Source organism: Lampetra fluviatilis, chromosome 6 (assembly GCF_964198595.1).
Source record: "Lampetra fluviatilis chromosome 6, kcLamFluv1.1, whole genome shotgun sequence".
Classification (NCBI taxonomy): Eukaryota; Metazoa; Chordata; class Hyperoartia; order Petromyzontiformes; family Petromyzontidae; genus Lampetra; species Lampetra fluviatilis.
The window spans coordinates 5,910,323-5,929,284 of record NC_136280.1 but is presented as its reverse complement, the minus strand read 5'-3'; the positions used below and the strand labels follow the sequence as shown (position 1 = coordinate 5,929,284).

Sequence of the window (18,962 nt, the reverse complement as noted above, 5' to 3'; positions counted from 1 at the left end):
AAATCTGCTCATTTTAACAATTTGATGAATATTTGTTGCAAGGAAAAATGGCAAAATAAATCTCAAGTGGAATTAAGTCATCACTTCATGAAGAGGTAAACAAAAGGCAGTTTTACCCAGTGTATGGAGGTAGGCAATGTGCTCGTCCAGAGTAGTGTCAGTCTTGCGCTGTGCCGAATGCATGCCCTGAAGATGAATCTGCGTTTTGGACGATTTTGTATCTTCAAGAATGAAGAGCTCCCGGAGCTCCTGCTGAGAGAAATACCTAAAGCAGCCAAAAACAAGGACACAGGGGGGGGTTCCACGACTTACAAACATTCGATTTACGAACTTTCAGAGATATGAACAAACCTGGTCTGTATGTCCAGTTGCCTGCTCGGACTGAGAGTCGCAAGTTCGACCGCCGCACAATAAAATGGCAGCGATTGTTCGGTGTCAAGCACCGGTTTGTTTCGAGTCTCAGGAGCCAAACACTGAAAGGTTTAGTCAGGTGCTGACATCTGTTAACAATGCTATTGCCTGTTACAAGTTGATTTATGAAGAAGAATCGACAGGAGTAAAGTTGGACTTACGACCAACCTTTGGAACCTGACTCATTAGTAAGTAGACGGAGTCCCTGTACTCATCACAACACGATCAATACATTTATCTGCTTATAGGCTTTCAGCCCTTTCACCGGTGTTACAAAAAGTTGTAATTTTAAGAACTTAGATTAAAAATGCTTTCAAATAGCTGATGCTGAGCTATTCCTGCGGAAATCCTACTCCTCTACCACGATTCTACTGTGGGAGATTTTTTACAGGAACCTTGATTCTCCTATAGGCAATATTAAAATATTATCCATTCAAAAAAATGGTACACTATTCTAAAAGGGTTAGCATGCCATCTAGTGGCAATCGTTACATAATTTTAATGGAGACAGGAATTGCATTTGAAATTCATAAGTATTCTATAGATGATGCCCTATTGTACCAAAATGTATATTTATTTAAAATGGTGAGTATTGCATTCCATTCAAAATGTAAGGGTTATACTGGACAATCTTTAAGCAGTCAAATAATTCGATTCATTTGAATGGCAAGACAGACATTTCCTTGCTGTAGTTTTCACACCTGATGATGATTGCTTGCGTTGCAATCGAAACGTCGTGATTTAATTTATTTTATTTTATACCTACGTGACTTTACCGAAAGAACCAAAGAGTATGAATCCCTGCAGTCACGAAAACTTCAAATCTAGAATTAAATGGGGGATTCTTTGGCAACCAAGGTGACAAAAACACTCTGGGTCAAAATATAGGTGTACTGCGAGTGACGGAATACAGCTATTACCTGAAGGGATTCTTTTTATCGCCAGTTGTTTGCCTGATCAGAGACTCCTTGAATATTTGGCGGCGGTAGATCTTTTCTTCCATGGTCCCACAGGTAATCAGCCTAGGGACAATGAATAAACAACCTTATTGCACAAGAAAATGCTGGGTACAATACAATTAGGATTTATATAGCATCCAAATGTGACTGCGTTTCAAAACACTGGGTACGTTTACATTGAAGGGTACATTTAATTTATGAAAAGACAGTCATCAATAAGCAAAAGGAAAATTAAGGGCATGAGCCTTAACTTGATCAATAGATTTTTATTTCGATTTAAAGCTTTCGTGACTGCAGGGATTCATCTTCTTGGTTCTTTCGGTAAAGTCACCCGAGAACGGCTGCTTGTGTTGTGGCCGAAACGTCGTGATAATTTGTATTTTATTATGTTTAATTTTTATTATTTTATTATTTCCCTTCAACGTGACTTTACCGAAAGAACCAAGAAGTTGATCAATGGAGTCAACATCACAAATGGCTGGGGGACGCTAGAGTTATATAGAAGACTATGTGAACAAGCAGACAAAAACGAGTGTCCTCCCTATGAGAAGGTTGACTGGGGGATTTAGAAGTCTGGTTCCTGGAGTAGACCGTGTATATATTGGAGTGGAATGAGATCAGAGGGGAGAGGTAGGCAGAGAGAGATGAGTTCAGTCAATCAAGGAGAATGGGAGTTGGTTTGTGGTGTCAAAAGCAGCAGAAAGGCTGAGGATAATTAAGACTATGATCCAATCCAAAAAATATAACGGACCACACATAGGAGAGCAATTTCATTAAAATACCCCTGGCAAAAACTAGACTGAACTGGGAAAATTCATCATGTTAGAAGAGGCGTTCGGTTACAAGGGAGACAATAACCCGATCAAGGACCTCGCCAAGTAAAGGTGGGATTTGAGATCAAACAGAGTATTAAAGAGATGTTCGGGTTAAATGTGTCTTTTTTTCAGGATTAGTGACAGCAGTCTTCAGAGCTAAGATAATGGTACCGGATGAGATGGAGGCATTGGCGAAGATAGTAATATACAGAGCCAGGTTGAGTAGACTGAGGAATAAGGTGGGTAGACAACAGAATCAAGGATCGACATGAAGTACCATTAAGATTATCTTAATAATGTATTCATAGTATACTTTCTGCCCTGCCTCCTCCCCCCCCTTCTCTCTTCCCCCCTGAAGCCGACCTCTCCAGTGCTGCTGCGGTGGCCCACTTCACTCCAGTGGCCCGGGTGCTACTGCAGAGTCCACTTTCTGCCCAGCCCCCCCCCCTTCTCTCTCTCCCCCCTACTGCCAAGGCCTATGTAAACCTCATACCACGACAAATCTCTCGCCTACTTCAGCAGTTTTTTCTTGCTGTGGTTGTCCCACCTGATGACGATTGCTTGTGTTGTGATCGAAACGTCGTGATCTATTATTTTTCTACCTACGTGACTTACCGAAAGAACCAAAGAGTATAGTATACTGGAAATGTAGGATTTTGGCTTGGACAATACCCTCTAAAATGTTACACAATAAAAAAAATGTAAATTATCAACGTGTCAAGAATATCTCTTACCCTTAAGAAAAAATCTAAATTCAAAATGTTTATAGCTTAAAAACATTTATTTTCCACAAGCCATATGAAATAAACATCCCTAGGTTACATATGTTAAGTTTTCTCGCACAAGACCTCAAACTCTACCGGTAGATGATGACATTGTCAGTTTGTCCAATGCGATATGCACGATCCACTGCTTGGGCATCGGTTGCTGGGTTCCAACTCGGATCAAGAATCACGACACGATTTGCAGCAGTAAGTGTCAGCCCAACTCCACCCACCTGGCAAGCAAAGATATTACAAAATCAGTCATAATAATATCGAAAAGTTAAGGTGATTTTAAATAGTATAAGTGCCAAATCACTAACACAACCAAATAACAAAGAAATGTTAATTTGCTTTGGCCGATGTTCACCACCGCCCACCACCAATTGTAAATTGGTATTGCCCTTGAAAACAGGTGAAGCCAACTATGGGTATATTCGAAAAAATTGCACGTAACACTCCACTTACCTGCGTAGTGAGCAGAAACACATTGAATGCAGAGTCCTTCTGAAACGTTTGGACGCGTTTCTCTCTTTCACTGATATGCGTTATTGTTCCATCAATTCTCATCACCTTAAAGCCCTTCAAAACATAACAGAACATTTTTAAAAAGCATTCACTTCAAAGTGATGAAAGGTAATGTGATATAATATTCAAAATTATGTTAATTCGTGTTATTGCTTTTTGAGTCTTGGCAGTAAACAAAACATGAATCATGTTAACAAAATGTAATTTTACTTCAGTTTTTTTCTCTCCAAGGGATACAAGTGATACATTAACAAAAAAAAGCTTCTATAAAAAAATAGGTTTGATAAATATGACCACCAGTGAAGAAAATAAATTTACTTGTAAGCACATTTATTACATAGAAAACTTCAGAGTATAGGACAAATTATATTAGCCACATCTGGGAAAAGTAGATTTTATGATCCAGCTATGAAAAAAAAAATTACTTGTCCCACTGGGCAATAGAAGTTAATCTATAACCTCAAAATTCGCTTCAAATGGAAACCTCCCTCACGAGTGCTGCAACTTACAAAAAGACCGACGACTATTAATCCGAATATTCAAAACATAGAATTAATTAAACTAGTCCTGGAGAACAAATCTGTTGCAAAGATTGGTGGTTGCAATAAAATGTCGGTGACAAAGTTATTGTGAACAAGTATCACTGGGAATCCTGCATGCACAAAATTACATTTGGCTTCAACTAAAACTGACATTCATCAATAAAACTGCCTTAAAAAGGAAAACAGACAAATCAGCAATATTTTGGGTAATGGCCCTTCTTCATAACACAGGCCAGAGATACCTCGCACGTTGGCCTCCTACGTGCTCTGGTATCCACGAGTTAAGGGGCATTGGCAGAAAACGTCACCTGTTTAATATTTTTCCAATGTGTTAAGGTTTGCCCAGTTGTGGTTCTTGCACCACTGCCAAAGCAGTACCATCAAATAATTAGGCTTTAATAGTCATATCACTGTAATACGAGAGTTCACCGACGATTGCTGGGATAGGATCCGCCGCCTGGGCCATCAACTAATCAGAGGGTCGAGCCGAAGTTCAAGGACGGAGCTCAAAGCAGAGGTCGCAACCGGTTACCCGATACCCGTACCCTACCCGATACCCGGCTACCCGTACCTGGCCGGGTACGGGTACCCGTTTGCGACCCTGGTGCGGCCGGGTACGGGTAGACCGTGAGTCACTGGTGAGTAACTGTTTGTCACTCATTTCCCAACGTCTTGTCTCTTCTCACAATTCAAGTTCCTTGAATCAACCCACCCACGCCTGCAACATGGCTTCATCCCAGAGGTCGCAATCAGGTACCCGATACCCGTACCCGGCCAGGTACGGGTAGGGTACGCGTACAGCCGGGTACGGGTACGGTTACACGTTTGCGACCCTGGTGCGGCCGGGTCCGGGTAAGGAATCAAAACCCGTTTGCGACCTCTGGCTCAAAGGCTCCAGGGCGTAACCATCTAGAAGGGTCGTGAGAGGGCGTGGCTGTAGGCAGGGCTCGGTGACGTAGGTCAGGGGATATAAGGGAAAGCCAGAAGGGGCTCGGGGTCAGTGTGTGGAGCCAGGGAGCGAGACCACGTCTCGCGCCTCCAGAACGCCAGCGGCCACGTGGCGGGCCAGAGGCTTCCTCCTTGCGAGCCGCCTGCCAGCGGCGGCGCAGGAGAAGGTGTGAGCGAGCCGGCGCGAGCAACAACATCTAACCACGCGGAACGGGAGTGCAGCCGTATCAGGGTGAAGAGCACGGAGCTGTCCAGCTGTCAAGGAATGCATAAATAATAAACACAAATTACAGATAGTCGTCGCAGTGGTTTATTACACCACTACCCAATCTCACCTGGTGTTTTAGGATGTGATCGATGATATCCAGCATCTTGAGTGACTGAGAAAACACCAGCGTTCGGTGACCCTCTTGGCGCAAACGCTCAAGTAGTCCAATCAGAAACGTCAACTTGCCAGACTCCTGCAACTCACAAGAACGTCACACGTACACAATTCACATTTGTACAAAACTACCAAAGGCCTTCCAATGTAACTAATGTTCCTAGATGTTATCACAAAATTATGTTTAACATGTCAAGTATTTAACACGTAGGCTTTCGCGACCGGTATTATTCATAATAAAAAGGTATTTGGGTTAGATCACGTTATTTATAAATGTGTCGCAACCCTCCACCACCCGACACGGCCAATCAGTAAAAAATGTGTCACGTTGACAAGACAAATAGTTCACTACTTTAGCGCATCGGTGTGTTGAAGAGTGGATCCACAACATTTACAATTTGAGTAGTACGACGTTTCGCTGGAAATTACATCCAGCATCTTCGGGCGATTTGCCAGAATAGTGAAGCCATCCACCACATCACCACCCAGCACAGAAATCCTCTCTCAAGACACTCATACATCGGGAAAAGACAGTGTCAGATGGTGAAAGTTTAGGGAAAGAGATCAAACATGTTAAAGCACCAAGACTGGATGGCTACAATAATGCTCAAATTAACAGAGCATTCAATGCCAAATCAAGATCGAACAACAATACTGCTGAAAGTGATTATCAAAACAATAAAAATACAATATATCTCAGGAGTTACTGACAAACTAGCCCGTGTTTTGCAAAAGCAAAACATTAAAGTGAGATTTGGTATAGTACACACAATTCAAAAACTAGTGTCTTGTACCAAAGATGAATTACCGAAGTTGGCAACAGATCAATTGCTTATGCGGTAAGTGTTATATTGGACAGACGAGAGGTAACTTTAGCGTAAGATTAAAAGAACATCAAAGGAACATTAAATTCTCCCAAACACAGCTGTCAGTGGTGGCAGAGCATGCTTGCCAACAAGGACATTCAATTGATTATGATCACGTTTAAGTGTTATGCAGAACTAATTATTACTGGCCAAGATTAGTCAGAATCAATTGAAAATTAGAAGAATTCAAAATAATTGTAATCGCTGTGATAATAATACGCTTCCAGGCTGCGCTGAATATAGCTAAGTAATACACAACACATTGCAATTCCTTACAGGTGAGTCGCATGCAAAGTGGCTGATTACTGATCTATTACATAATTGCATACACCCCCACCTCCACCTCTGATCTCGAATCCTGATGGAGTTCAACAATGATGACGTCATCATGCACTATTTAAGACCGGAAGCAGGTGGATGGCTTCACTATTCTCGCAAATCACCCGAAGATGCTGGATGTAATTTCCAGTGAAACGTCGTACTACTCAAATTCTAAATGTTGTGGATCCACTCAACACACCAGTGCGCTAAACTAGTGAAATATTGTCTTTTGTCAACGTGACACATTTTTTACTGATTGACCGTGTCGGGTGGCGGAGGGTTGCAACACATTGATAAATAACGCGATCTAACCCAAAAACCTTTATTATGAATGTCAAGTATTGTATGCAGCTCCTAGTCTTTACCTCTATCAAGGTCTTGGGAGGAACATTCTTGATGCTGGATACAAACCAGTTACTTTCAAGACCCTCCGGTGCAATTCTGAAAAAAAATTCACGTGGGACTTTTAAAATAAGCTTTACAAATAATGAACATTTTAGACACATTAGTAAAATAATTGCATTAAGTTAAAATGCTAGTTTGGTTAATGATATCTTTCAGATATTTCTTTTGCTATACTAGAATGTGGCATGTCATAGGGTCAAACAACCAAGACGTTTCATGGAATTCCTTTAAGAGATTACTGGATAGCTTCGAAACTGCATCGCCAACCTCGTGCCAATTGTGCCAATGGCTCGCACATTGACGGACAGGCAACCCCAACTGCCATTAAAACAAAAACTATGACCGTTTGAACGAATGCAGATCAAACTTGGCACCGTTAATTTTTTGTTTTTATGGTATGCATAGTGATGCGATGTGGTACTTTGCTTGCATCCAGATTTCTTCACTATGTAAGGACTGATCATGTTTCTTTACTCTAATTGGCACAATATTTATATTTTATTACTCGTAACAGTTAAATATTAAACACTGACCTGCCAAACTGCTGATTGAGCCCCAGCTGAGCACAGGCCCTTTCTGGCAGCAGACGCGGGTGAACACAAATCTTCTTGAGGATGCCAAGTGCAACAAGTGGGGAGCGTGTGGAGTCCAGCAGCTAAATGACAAGCACCACAACAAACTGTAATGCTGGTCTGCAACAATTACTTTACTTTTGACTGCCAGTGAACCAGAGGGAATTTTCGTATTGTAATGTTGATTTTACTCTATTGCCAAATGCATGGAAATTAACTGTTACTATGCTACACGATTGCAAAGATGCATCTTATATTTTAGTGCGTGCATTATAATTTCATCCATGTAAGCATCAGTTTGACATTTCTCAAAACAAAAACGTATCATTCCTTCAAAACCATGTGCATGTTTTTTATTTTATACAAAATCGATTTCATACTTTGTGCAACTGATCTCCACCAGTGTTTCTTGAAGTAAATGCTTTATTTGTCCAAAGGGAAATTCCAAGAAATGAAAGTACAAAAAAGGTCTGTTGAACAATTGCTTAGTGCATTGCTTGAAGGATTTCTAAAGGTCTTCAGTTCTAAAGGACAGGCAGGTCTTACATACCTCTTTGATGTCGTCCAGATTTTGGAAGTCTCGATAGATTTGTTCTTGCACTGGGCTTAGGTGAACCCATACAATCAGGTCGTTTTTTCTTGTCAGGGTAGGCATCTCTATTTGAACTCTGGCATCGAAAAATGTATATAAAAGGAAAATCGATTGAATACAGCTTTCATCGTTTCGTTAACAAGATCAATTTTTCAAAGCAATAATTTATTAAATTTCGATTTAAAGCTTTCGTGACTGCAGTGACCCCTCACACATATTCTTGTGTTTTTCGATAAAGTCACTTAGATGGGAAATAATAAAATAATATTTCCCTTCTACGTGACTTTACCGAAAGAACCAAGAATAATAATTTATTAATACTAATAGCACTAAATTATACAAATCTCAAGATCATAAATATCAATGACATTTTTACATGAACAATACACTTCTACAGGAAAGCATTAATACCTCTGATCCACGTTGCCTACTGCAGGATCATTTTCTTTGTTATCCCGGAGCTGCTTCGCACGAAGTTCCTTCGACTGTACTTCAGATTTTGTTCGGCGAAGAAAATACGGCCCAATGAGCTCTTGCAGGTTTTCCGCCATTCTCGTACCCAGTGCTTTCTCACCAACAGTGGCATCCTTTTGGCGTGCCTGAATCCACACACCACAGCCAACAGTCTGTTGTCTATGTGCTCAACTGAAATGCGGTAAGGCAATTCGGTCCAGAAATAAAATATGACAAAGCCAGGACCGTCTTACATACACCATTTTACATAACAGTGCATTAATCCATGAACATCAATTCTTAAGGTAACATTGCATTCACCAAAGAATGTGCAAATACATGTTCTTTTATTTATTAATTTATGTTGTATTCAATGGGTCCAAATGATCCTTCCAGCCATTTACAGGCTGCTGCATTCACCCTAGTTCTAAAAATAAACGTAATTGCAACCCAAAATGACAACTCAATCCCGCAAGGAAAGTCATCAAGTGGCTATTTCATATCGTTAATAACTATACAGTTTGAGCACACGTTCCAGATTAAAATGTTCAGTTAATTTAATTTAGCAATTTGTACACAACATGTAATTGAAGCATTGCACAGCAAACAAACAAACAAACCTTTGTGATTGGGTTTTCATATTCCATCTTAAAGGTTTTGGATGTGCCCAGCAGTGACCCCTCACACACAAAGTCAAACAATGCCCAAATTTCCTACAGAAGTAAAGGTTAAAACAGAGATTAAGTTAGAAAACAAATGTCAAGCGATAAATTGCATGCCGAATGTCAAATGTTGGTTTAAAAATTGGAGGATTTACAAAAACATGATCAAATTATTAAAGATTCGATTGAAGCCTTTTTATTGCAAATGTAGAATTATAATTAGATGCAGCTGCTTATATAAAACAGTTTGGTTAAGACTGGCGTGTTTAATATCTAATAAACTTGCATGCAGTGAATACCTTAAACAACAAACATTCAGATTAAAATAAAACAATACAGATACTGTGTATTGTGTTTGCAGTGGTATTAAACTGAGAAACAAAACAAACCGCATTCGTCATAAATACTGCCTCGTAACATTTTTCTGAAAAACAATTGTTCAAAACGTTGGCCTGGATTATATATATAGATAAAAGGCAGCAGTAATGATGAAACACAGCGAGTTATTTTTCACTTTCACACCAACCTTTAAGTTGTTCTGCACTGGTGTCCCTGTCAAAACCATACGGAAATGTGCTGGAATGGCATGAGCACTCTTGGCTGTCTTGGTTGATGACGTCTTTATTTTATGCCCTTCGTCCAGAAACATTGCATCCTAGACAATGACATCGTGAGCAAAAAAAATAAAACATGTGAATATTTACAATACTGAACAAAGGGCAAGGTAATATTTTGTGAATTATAATGTACCAACGTATTCAAACCATAATACTATTTTAAACATAAAACCACTGATTTAATATAAAAAATAAACAGATAGAAACATATATCATCATGTTAAATGTAATGTGCATTACTCAAGTACATTTTCAAAGTGAACAGTATAAATTGTCCTGGCTATGCTTTGGGGAAAAAAACCCCTTCAGATAACATGCATGTGACTGACATAATTTTACTGTGACAAGCTGAAATACACTGTACCTGTGAATGTCATTTACTCAGGCACAGTAAATTTACCAGCATGTCACGTTTATGCATCTTGCATTTCTGCCACGTATCCCATCAATAATAGCTAGTAGCCATATGCTAGCCACAGAGGTCACTTTAAACGAGGTAATACATCTCGATTTTGCATTGTCAATGGATTTTTAAGTAGCCAGGCAGTGGTGGAGCATGCCTGTAATCCAGAACCGTGGAGGAAAGGGTTGGCAAATCAAACACATGTTGCCAGTAGAATGTGGTACGGCATAGTGCGGCCTAATATCGTCTGTTCCTTCTGTGTGGGATAAAAGTGTTGCCACCTCCCACATGTGGGGTTTCTTCAGGTGCTTCAGTTTGATCACACATGTCTACACACTCATCAATTGGCCAAATAAATGTTAATATAACAAGAGGACTGAATCGCTTGGTTAATTGATGGCAGTGCCTCGTTGCCTGGGGGATGTTCTATCGGTCCGCAGTTCCTCAGCAAATGTAAGATGCAATTTTCATGAATGACGTAATATAAAACCAAACATTACCCAAAAACAACAGAGCCAAATTTACAATGCAAGCTAACAACAACTGCTCACCCAGATGAACTCGTGTCCTTGGTATGTGGACAGCTCATGCCAGTTATTCACAAGGAGCTGGTATGAGGTGATAACAACTCCCTGCGTCCGTTGAACTTTTTGCAAGTTTCTCGTTCGCTCATTTTTGGTGCCATAGAACTCTCGGACCACGATTCCTGGTGCCCTGCGAGGCAGAAAGTATGAAGTTGAGAGTATGTTTTCTTCATTACTATTTTAACTGAATAACCAAGAAACAAAATTGTTGAAATTATGCAATTACTGTTAAGAGCAGCAACAAAGCGTGCCGGTTATAAAAAAAGCCTATTCTTAAAAATATATAACTCACCACTTATCAAATTCAGAAATCCAAATGCTCATTAGAGTGGTGGGCATGACCAGGAGAACATGGCCAAAAAGTGAAGCATCAAACATGCCCGAAAGAAAAGAAATGACTTGAATCGTCTTGCCAAGTCTAAGAAAAAACAAAAAACACCAGCAAGTCAATACCATCCACCACATTGTATTCATGTCGTACGAAGTGAAATTAATGTTTTTGCATTAATCAAACGTTAAAAACAACCAAATTTGATCAATGCATACGATAACTTAACCTTCAACGACAAAAATTCCCTACACTACACCTTGCTTGTAGTTATACGAAATGGTCACTTTTGACTTAAAACTTTCGTGACTGCAGAAATTAATATTCTTTGGTACTTTATATATAAAAATGGTCACTTTTTTATTTGCAGGAGTACTGGATGTACACTTACCCCATGTCATCGGCAAGTATACCACCTTTACACTTATTCTTGAATAAGTTGTAAAGCCAGGCAACACCCTCAAGCTGATGAGAATACAGCTGGTTATAAAGTTCATGGTATAAATGAAATCCTGAGCCAAGGACGTTGATATGCTCATCTTCTTCATCATCACTGCTGATAGCAGCTTTCAAAACTTCCTGGAATGTAAAGCCATTTCACAGATTTTGTAAACTTTCATCAAACACTGCATTCATGGAAATAACCAAATAATCCTATCCATCAATGTGCAGGAAAGTAATATCCTGTCACAAATACTGGCATGCATTCCTCAAAAATTAAACCCAATGAAAAAGCATGTGTAACATTCAAATTATTGATTCAATCTAAATAGTTTTAATGTTAGCCCGAAAATAGTTTGAGTCGACAACATTATTTTGTATATTTAGGCAACGGCACAAAAGTTATCATATAAATACCTCGTAAATGGTTATATTATAGGCAATACCAAAATAATTACAATGGATGAACACGGCTGCAAATTACATTACATCATCAAAACGTGGCCTGCTGGATTGCATTTCTGATGTTAAAGATGCATGTAAATGCGGCCACAACCTCCAGCGTCTTTATCTTAAGCTCTAGCTTTTTGCTTGCATATATCTTGTACGCCTTCTTCAAGTAATGCACGGCGGCAGTCAAGTTTTCACTTCGCAGGGCATCCTTGGACCGCATGACATACTGTAAAAAAACCACACACAAACGTTGAAAAAAAGACCCCTTTCCTTTTAATGCATTGAATGGCTGCGTGTGCGCGCGTGTGGATTTGTCATCTCCATGCTGACCCCTGTGGGCAAAGTTTCACCCCACCTTTCGGTATTTCACAGCGTCAGGGTTGTCCTCTTCTTCTCCCTTCTCACGACCAGACATCTGACCCGTGTCCCTTTCCCTTCCATTGCTTCACGTACACAGAGCACGCACACAGAGAGGAAAGGGCCAGGAATCAAAGGACACAAAACATCCCAACAACAAACACGTGCGTACCGTCTAGAATAGCCCACAAAGTTCTGCCGTTGTGAGCCGATCACAAGGTTAGGAGGCACAGCGTACAAGTGGATGTGATAAGGAGCAAACAGTGGTGGTGGTGATATTCCCAATCGATATTATCGCGATGGATTATTTACACCACGACTCCCCCCCCCCCGGTGCATTTCGAAGCGCTAAAACCACCGGAGGCTTAACGATACTAATGCCCCCCTTTTACAATGGGAGAGGGGGGGTCCCATTTACCGTCAAAGGCTCACACGCAGCGCAGAGGTATCCCGATTTATCGACCATCGAAGGTGATGAGGAGCCGATTCTTACGGCCGATATTTGTATTAAAGAGTTGTGCGCGATCGTAGACGGTGAATCGCCCTGGCCTCATCATAACGTGGCAACACACCACCCCATCCCCCCCTTTGAGTATGTACGTTGAACTCTCTCCATCGGAATTGTTTTTTTAAAGTTGCCACATCGGCTTCCTCGTATCGCGGCAGAGACCCTTCGAGCGCCATCTGAAAGCGAACCAACTTTGCTCCGAGGCCAGCCACGACGGGCCGCGTTCACTCCACTGCTGGACGCAGATCCACCTCAGCACCCGCACGCTCCATCTCCCCCACATCCTTCCTTCCCCCTGTGGTCGTGGTGGCGACGACGGCGGCGATGTAACGAAGGCATCCCCGACGACCTCATCATCCTCCTCCTCGCCACGTTTCTTATTTCGCGCCGAAACGTCGCCGGACCGCGATCAAACAAAGCTAACGTACCTGGAGTCGCTCGTCGACATTGCCGGTCAAAGAATTCGCCCTCGCAGGTCCGCGACGAAGCCGCCGGACGAGGGAGACGCCGCGCTCGACGCTTTACGAATTTAAAAGTTCACACAAATGGCGCCAATTCGTCACACCGCCTTCGTGGGACCTCCTCTATTGAACGCGAAATCTCGCGAGAACTTCGCCCGAGCCCCATACGTTGCCCTGCGGCTCCCAAGTTATCGCGATACTTGGGGGGGGGGTGGGTTGGGCAGCGAACGTTTGAATTTAATTGGACGACACCAACACTCCCCCCCCCCCCACGTGACGTGGCTCGTTGAGAACGTCACTCGGGGTGGGCGATTCCAATGAGTTTGGAGTCGTGAAGAATCGATTGTGATTTCGATTCCCTATGGCAATCCAAGAATATGAATCCCAACTTCCCGGAAAAATACATTCTTCCAGACCATCTATTTTGTTGTAGGATATATTATTATTGCTCGATCAATATGGCATGGACAATTCAAGAATTAAGTGGTGATAATAACGAACTGTGTACAATCAATATGATAAACATTGACTAAAGGTTCTACATTTGTTGTGGTTACCTGAATGTTAATCAAATATCGATTTAAAGCTTTCGTGACTGCAGGGATTAATCTTCTTGGTTCTTTCGCTAAAGTCACGTAGAATGGAAATAATAAAACCACCTCCTACGCATTTCACAAGTAGTACTAATCCCATATCTGCATTTCCCAAAAACATTCTAAATTCCTATTGATATGCAAATTATTTTGTCAAGGTGCTCTTCCCCCTCCAACCCAGCTTAAATATACGCTCCAAGCCTGGGGGTGTTTCATTCAGACTCTGTCTTCCCGACAGACCTGTTCTTCACCTGAGGACGGCTGCTTGCGTTGTGGCCGAAACGTCGTGAGAATTATTTTATTATGTTTTATTTTTATTATTTTATTATTTCCATTCTACGTGACTTTACCGAAAGAACCAAGAAGGTTAATCAAATACTTTAGGATACCTTCATGAAAAATACATTGGAAAAAAATAACAATAAAGTATTAAAATAAAAAAACTATAAACATACCAAATTTATGATTTAAAAAAACTAAACAATAATAACAATTCACACAAAAATAGTTGCAACCTAATACAAAATCATATTTCACACAACAAAAATATTTCATACGAACCACCTCACTCCAATCATTTCTTCTTCAACTACAGGTTGTAGTACAGCGAAGAGAGTCATGGTGGCCTGCCTTGCCTTCAGGTATTGAGCCTGTGGGTAATGAGCTTGTCCCTCAAGGTTGGGAGGCATCCTCTCACTGTTGATGACTCTGGCACGCCCAGATGGGTTTCCAGGCCAAAATAATCAAATCGGGGGAAGGGGGGATTCTGACACGTTCTCCTGTCTGCAAACCCCTACTTTCTGAACACAATGAGTTGCTCATGATTTTGAAAATCTTTTTTGGTTACCAAAATCATGAGCAAACACAAGATCCAGGTCCGATTCAGCACAGTACCTAAAATTCGTGATCTGATCCTATCTGTGAAGGAAGTGATCCCTGACATGCAATACCCCGGTGTCTACAAGCTAAGCTGTGGCTGCGGCAGTAGTTACATTGGGGAAACTGAGCGACATGTCTCGGACCGTGTTCGTGAACATAAGGCAGATCTGGAACACGGTAGGACCAATACCTCGGCCGTGGCTGATCATTGTTTTACCACTGTGGGCACACAAAAAATCGATTTCTCCAAGACGAAGGTACTTTGCAAATCTACTGGCTATCAACAAAGATACGTTCATTAAACCATCCAGATACATAAACACAGACACAATTTCAACCGAGAAGATGGGTACAAACCGAGCAATCATTGGAAGGACGTTATTAACCAGTTTAAGTCAAAACTGGCTGTGATGTTTCCATCCTACCTTCCGACTGTTAGCAGTTATTTCCGACTCTCTGAGTTGCATTCCTCGATGTGGCGGTGGCTACATTGACAAGCTAATCTCTCACAATACAATGGCCAGCCCAACAGCTTTGGGGTGCCCTCCATCTTCTTTCTCTAACCCCGCCCACTTACCCTTGGGCTTGCACCCATCTCAGGCCTATACAACACCCTGCTGCTTCAGCAGTTCTCTTACTATATATTTTTTCACCTGATGACGATTGTTTATGTTGCGATCGAAACGTCGTGATTTTTAATTATTTTTCTATCTACGTGATTTTACCGAAAGACCCAAAGAGTATGGAATCCCTGCAGTCACGAAAGCTTTAAATCAGCTGTGTTGTTATTCGAGATACTGACATAAATTTGATATGACTATATGCACTAGACGTATACGTTGTAGTTTGTTGTGAATGAATATTGATTGTTACTTTCTGTTCCAGGAGATGCCAGATTTTATAATATAATGACAAGTCCTCAAGAGAAAGCAAAAATTGTGAGATTTGTACATAAACGTGGTTCAATCATTCAAGCCCAAATGCGTTTCCAGCGTGAAATGAACAAACCAGCTGAGTTGGAAAATGTTTTCTCAGAGTTTAAACGCCGAATTAGATTGATTATAGTGAATTATGGACAACATGTAGAAGTTCATTAATGATTAGAGAATATCTAATACATACTTTTAAAAACTACAACGTATAAGTCTATTACATGTATTCATATACAATTTCTGTCAGTATCTCAAATAACAAAAACATATTCAACGTTCTTTTTAGTATCTTTATTTTCGGACACCCTGTAAGCTGTGATTTTGTGCCATCACCACTCTCCACATGCCGTTGACTTTTAACCATCTTCCAATTTGAGAGATATTCATTCATACATAACAAAGGGTTGCTATTGTTCTCCGATCTTCTTGGTACCCTCCCCCAAATCGGTCAAACATTACAAATAATTACTCCGGATTACTTCGGGGATGCATTCGTGAAATGTGCGACAAATATCTCAACGACCTCATTCAAAGCAAATTACAGGGTAGGTGGCAGAGCAGGCCGAGGCGACGGATACAAGAAAGGACGAATCATGCCTTCAGCGACGTAAATGTGGGCAGTGGTATTAATAAAGTGACAAGGGGTTGACTCATCGGCAAAAAAATAATCAGCCAAAAGATGTTCCAGCCCAATGTTGCTTTACACGCGTGTATGTGTGGTCAAGTGTTAAAGGTAAAACGTTAAGGTGCAGCCCTGTAATACCTTGCTAAACGTCACTGCTAGCAGAAGTGCCTCCACTAAAGGGAGTTCGAGAGCACCCCCCCCCCCTCCCTCCAGCCATCCCCTCAAAAGGGTATTTTGGCCTACTTCTTCACACTAACCCGACAGCATGGAAGAGATGAACATTGCTACACTTTACCCAACCACACCAGACTACCTGATTGACTAACTGCTGGGTGCATGGGCAGAAGTTGAGGATTGAATCAAGTAGCCCATTGTTTAAACTAGTGATGATAGATTTGAACCTTTTGAATGCAAATCTGTTGGCCTAACCAGGACGCAACAGCAGCATTCCCCTAGTCAAATGTAATTGTAGGTACAAACTTTGCATTCAACTAAAGTCTAGAAACAAATGGTCATTTAGGTGCCACTGGTTCTAGCCAGACACTCGACAGCCACGTTGTTTGAGATCTTGCATGTTTACATTTTAATTTGATTCTAAATACTGTACAACAAGAAGAGCCGCAGTAGCAATTTTCGCCATCTTAACATTACAATGCACTTTCAGAAAACCGTTCATTAAAATAGGTATAAACATTGCAGTATGTTATGCCTTAAAAAACATCACAAATCTACCTGCGAGACATTCAATTTTAAACATGTAAATGCAGCATTGGAAATTTACCGATGTTTTTGTATGCGAGGCATTTATTCAAGGACTCAAAATAAATAAACACTTTAATACACCACTTGACAATCCACTTAGAAAAATTAACACATGAGAAGCAATTACATACACAAAAATCTGGTAATTTACAAGACTACCGTATATAAATATGAAATGAACCGAGCAACTTTACCACAAGAGCATCACCATTTTAAAAAGGACCACAGGAGCTTTAATGAAGCGCTAATTCATCCGAAGCAAGCAGTTTTCCCATGCTTGGCAGCTGCAATCCCAGTTAATTTGCCTTTGCATAGGACGCATTTAAATCACAAATAAACTACAACCCGTGCGATATGACAATGGCGAGTGACCACTACTGTGCTGGATGGTGAAAGGGGCCAGCGAGAAGAAAATCGTTGCAAAAGGAAGACACCATCACTTGTGCGGATGGGGTGGGGGGAAAACCACCCCACAGAAAGAAGAACACAAGTAGACGGAGCCGACAACAGTTTATATGGTTGGAGAAGGGCAGCAAACAGCACCGCGGGCGACATTCCGCACTGCCGCTCCCGCATGGACTTCCATTCGCGTGGGCCCGATGGGGGCACTGCCGTGCGCCACGTGCGCGTCTCCACTGCTGCCAGTCGCCTATGGCGCTGTGGGCGCCGTTCCCCAGTCCCCAGCCCACAGCCTGCCGTGTTTTGGCCACTGATCCGTCGCGACGTCCGCCGTGTCAGCAAGCAGGAGGGCGCCCGGTGGCGCTCCAACGTCAAGCGCTTCCCGTGGACTCACGGAGAACGCCGATGGGGCTCGCATCGAGACCGCTGAGCCAAGTCTTTGCACGAAAATATGCCACCACATCGCTGCGAAGCGAACGCACGCAACCTAATGCACAGCCGACCAACTGATCTCACCTAAAGCACACAAATAAACTCATACCTCTCGCACATCGAAAAAGGATGCAAATTGCTACAATCGTACACAAGCATCGCGCGCTTTGAGGTCCGCTTCTGCGGCCGTCTGGAACGCTCTTCCTTCCGATATTAGGAAACAACTGGAGCTATGCACGTTTAACTATATTGAAAGCTAATTTCTTCATAACTTATTATTGTGTTTAGTTGGTTGTCCTTCCCCCGCACTTCCGATTAGCACGATTGGTTATGTACGGTGCAAAAGAAGTTCAACATACATGCACAAACAAAATACACAAATAGATGGTAAACCCGGAACTCAATTTCAAACAACAATGTTGCAAATTGGAGTGTTGTTGGAGGATATCCCCTAATTGCCAAGTGACAAAGTAAACCGTCATTCAGCACTCTCATTCTACAACAAAAACACTAATGCCAAACCAAACTGGAATTCGAGATGGACAATTAAATCAGATGCAAACAACTGCAAAACACACTTTACAAAAATACTATTTTACATTATTTTCAGCCAAAACCCATCAATTACTCAAAACAGTATCATAACAAATCACAGAATTCTTATTCTATGAAAGCTTCCAATCAAGATATAATTCTTATCCTTCTTGAAAACAAAACAGACAATATCACAAATTCAAATCACAACTCCTATAACCCGAGGAAAAACGTATCAATCCGCTGCTAAACTCGCTGAGTGACACTTCAGCATTTTGCTCCAATATCATACGAAGCACAGTAAACAACATCAATCAGGATAAACCCACAGATCCCAACACCTACTCAACCTTCCTTACACGACACTCACCCCAGCAAACGCACACTTGGTGAGTTCCAAGCACGTTTAAAGCATACCACTGCGATAAAAAACTGCA

General features: G+C 41.4%; 1 protein-coding gene across 1 annotated transcript in view; it reads right to left on the bottom strand.

Annotated features, from left to right (window-relative positions):
- ERCC6L (ERCC excision repair 6 like, spindle assembly checkpoint helicase) overlaps window positions 1-13,509 on the bottom strand; it is a 28,880-nt gene extending 15,371 nt beyond the window's left edge. The window contains exons 1-17 of the mRNA XM_078857605.1: window positions 13,337-13,509; window positions 12,399-12,486; window positions 12,147-12,269; window positions 11,541-11,728; window positions 11,114-11,239; window positions 10,789-10,951; window positions 9,744-9,872; window positions 9,176-9,268; window positions 8,514-8,701; window positions 8,061-8,178; window positions 7,472-7,593; window positions 6,899-6,974; window positions 5,300-5,425; window positions 3,415-3,528; window positions 3,046-3,182; window positions 1,332-1,433; window positions 117-265 (exon numbers count right to left, since the gene is read on the bottom strand). Of these exons, the coding sequence (XP_078713731.1) occupies window positions 117-265; window positions 1,332-1,433; window positions 3,046-3,182; window positions 3,415-3,528; window positions 5,300-5,425; window positions 6,899-6,974; window positions 7,472-7,593; window positions 8,061-8,178; window positions 8,514-8,701; window positions 9,176-9,268; window positions 9,744-9,872; window positions 10,789-10,951; window positions 11,114-11,239; window positions 11,541-11,728; window positions 12,147-12,269; window positions 12,399-12,486; window positions 13,337-13,356 (2,062 nt within the window). The 5' untranslated portion in view covers window positions 13,357-13,509. The remainder of the gene's footprint in view (window positions 1-116; window positions 266-1,331; window positions 1,434-3,045; window positions 3,183-3,414; window positions 3,529-5,299; window positions 5,426-6,898; window positions 6,975-7,471; window positions 7,594-8,060; window positions 8,179-8,513; window positions 8,702-9,175; window positions 9,269-9,743; window positions 9,873-10,788; window positions 10,952-11,113; window positions 11,240-11,540; window positions 11,729-12,146; window positions 12,270-12,398; window positions 12,487-13,336) is intronic.
- Between the last annotated feature and the right edge of the window lie 5,453 nt (window positions 13,510-18,962).